The sequence below is a fragment of the Myotis davidii genome, unplaced genomic scaffold, assembly GCF_000327345.1.
Source record: "Myotis davidii unplaced genomic scaffold, ASM32734v1 scaffold1097, whole genome shotgun sequence".
Classification (NCBI taxonomy): domain Eukaryota; kingdom Metazoa; phylum Chordata; class Mammalia; order Chiroptera; family Vespertilionidae; genus Myotis; species Myotis davidii.
Window position 1 is genome coordinate 218,382 of NW_006288117.1, and position 1,279 is coordinate 219,660.

At 62.2% G+C, this 1,279-nt stretch overlaps 1 protein-coding gene across 1 annotated transcript in view; it reads left to right on the plus strand.

Moving 5' to 3' along the window:
* Positions 1 to 394: 394 nt before the first annotated feature.
* The window catches only part of LAIR1 (leukocyte associated immunoglobulin like receptor 1), a 5,793-nt gene continuing 4,908 nt past the window's right edge, over positions 395 to 1,279 (plus strand). Inside the window, exon 1 of the mRNA XM_006759903.2 lies at positions 395 to 749. Coding sequence (XP_006759966.2) covers positions 395 to 749 — 355 coding nt within the window. The remainder of the gene's footprint in view (positions 750 to 1,279) is intronic.

Genomic DNA, 1,279 nt, shown 5'->3' on the forward strand with positions numbered 1-1,279 from the left:
CAGAAACACCCTCTCAGAGTTTTCCCCCTTCTCACCAGAGTGACCTGCTCATCGTCACCCTCTGCCTCCCTCCCAGCCCTCCATGTCCCCCTGGAGAGTGGCCATGGGGAGGGAGACAGGTCCTGGGCCCCAGGCTGCTCGGACACCTCCCATGTCCCCCTGAGAAAAGGCCAGGATGTCACTAGGTCTTGGGTCCTCCTGTCACGTGGGGAAGTCACTGGAGAGATGAGAACTCAGTCCCCTGGAGGGGATAGAGGGTGGTCTCTTGCGGAAGCGATGGTGCAAATGGTGTACAATGGGCTGTGGTGAGGGTTGCACAGCTCTGAGAGTTTGCTAAGAACCATTGAGCTGTAGCTTACAACCTGGGAGGTGTGAGGTTGGACATTTCCTCATGATGGAGCCTGAGATCCTGCTCTGCTTCCTCCCAGGGGCCCTGCCCAAACCCGTCCTCTGGGCCGAGCCAGGCACTGTGGTCCCCCGGGCACGGCCTGTGACCTTCGTGTGCAGTTCCCCAGGTGGGGCTGAGTACTTCCGCCTGGAGAAGGATGGAAAACATTTTCAGGGTCAGGAAAGTGTGTCTCAAGATGGTTCGCAGGCGACCGAGGCCAGATTCCACTTCCCCGCGGTGAGTGAAGACATGGCTGGGAGGTACCGCTGCCTCTATCACGATGTGCATGAGAGGTGGTCTGAGCGCAGTGAGCCCCTGAAGCTGCAGGTGACAGAGAAGGACTACTCCACTCCGCCCTCAGGTGGGTCCCAGGGCCCTGCTCCCTGTCCCAGCCCCGTCTCTGTCCTCGGGTTCCCTGCCCTCCTGCTCACCCCCAGGTCCTGGGGCTCCCCTCCCTCTGCAAACATGACCCTCAGCCTTCTCCCCTGACTCAGGGCCATGAGGTCTGGTCCCATCTGGACACCAAGGTGGCCTGGACCCTGAGCCCCGTATCAGAGGGGACACAGACCTGTCCTGCTGGGCTGGGTGGGGCCTGAGCTTCCAGCCACCAGGTGGGGACAGACCCCTTCAAGGGGCCTGAGTCCTTCCCCTCAGGATGGTGGCGCCCTGCCCTTTCCCCTGGCCGGGCTCTGTGTAGGCCCAGGCAATGTGTCCCCTGGGGTCCACCCTCCATGGGCAAGTGGCATGGTCCAGGGGGCATGACCAGGGCGGGACAGTGGTCAGAGGGGTTTGGGGGATCAAGCTGTCCTTCCCTGTGTGTGGTCACCCCCTGAGACCTCCTGGACTCAGAGTCCATCAGGGACACCCCCTTATCCCTGGGCCTCAGGGGAG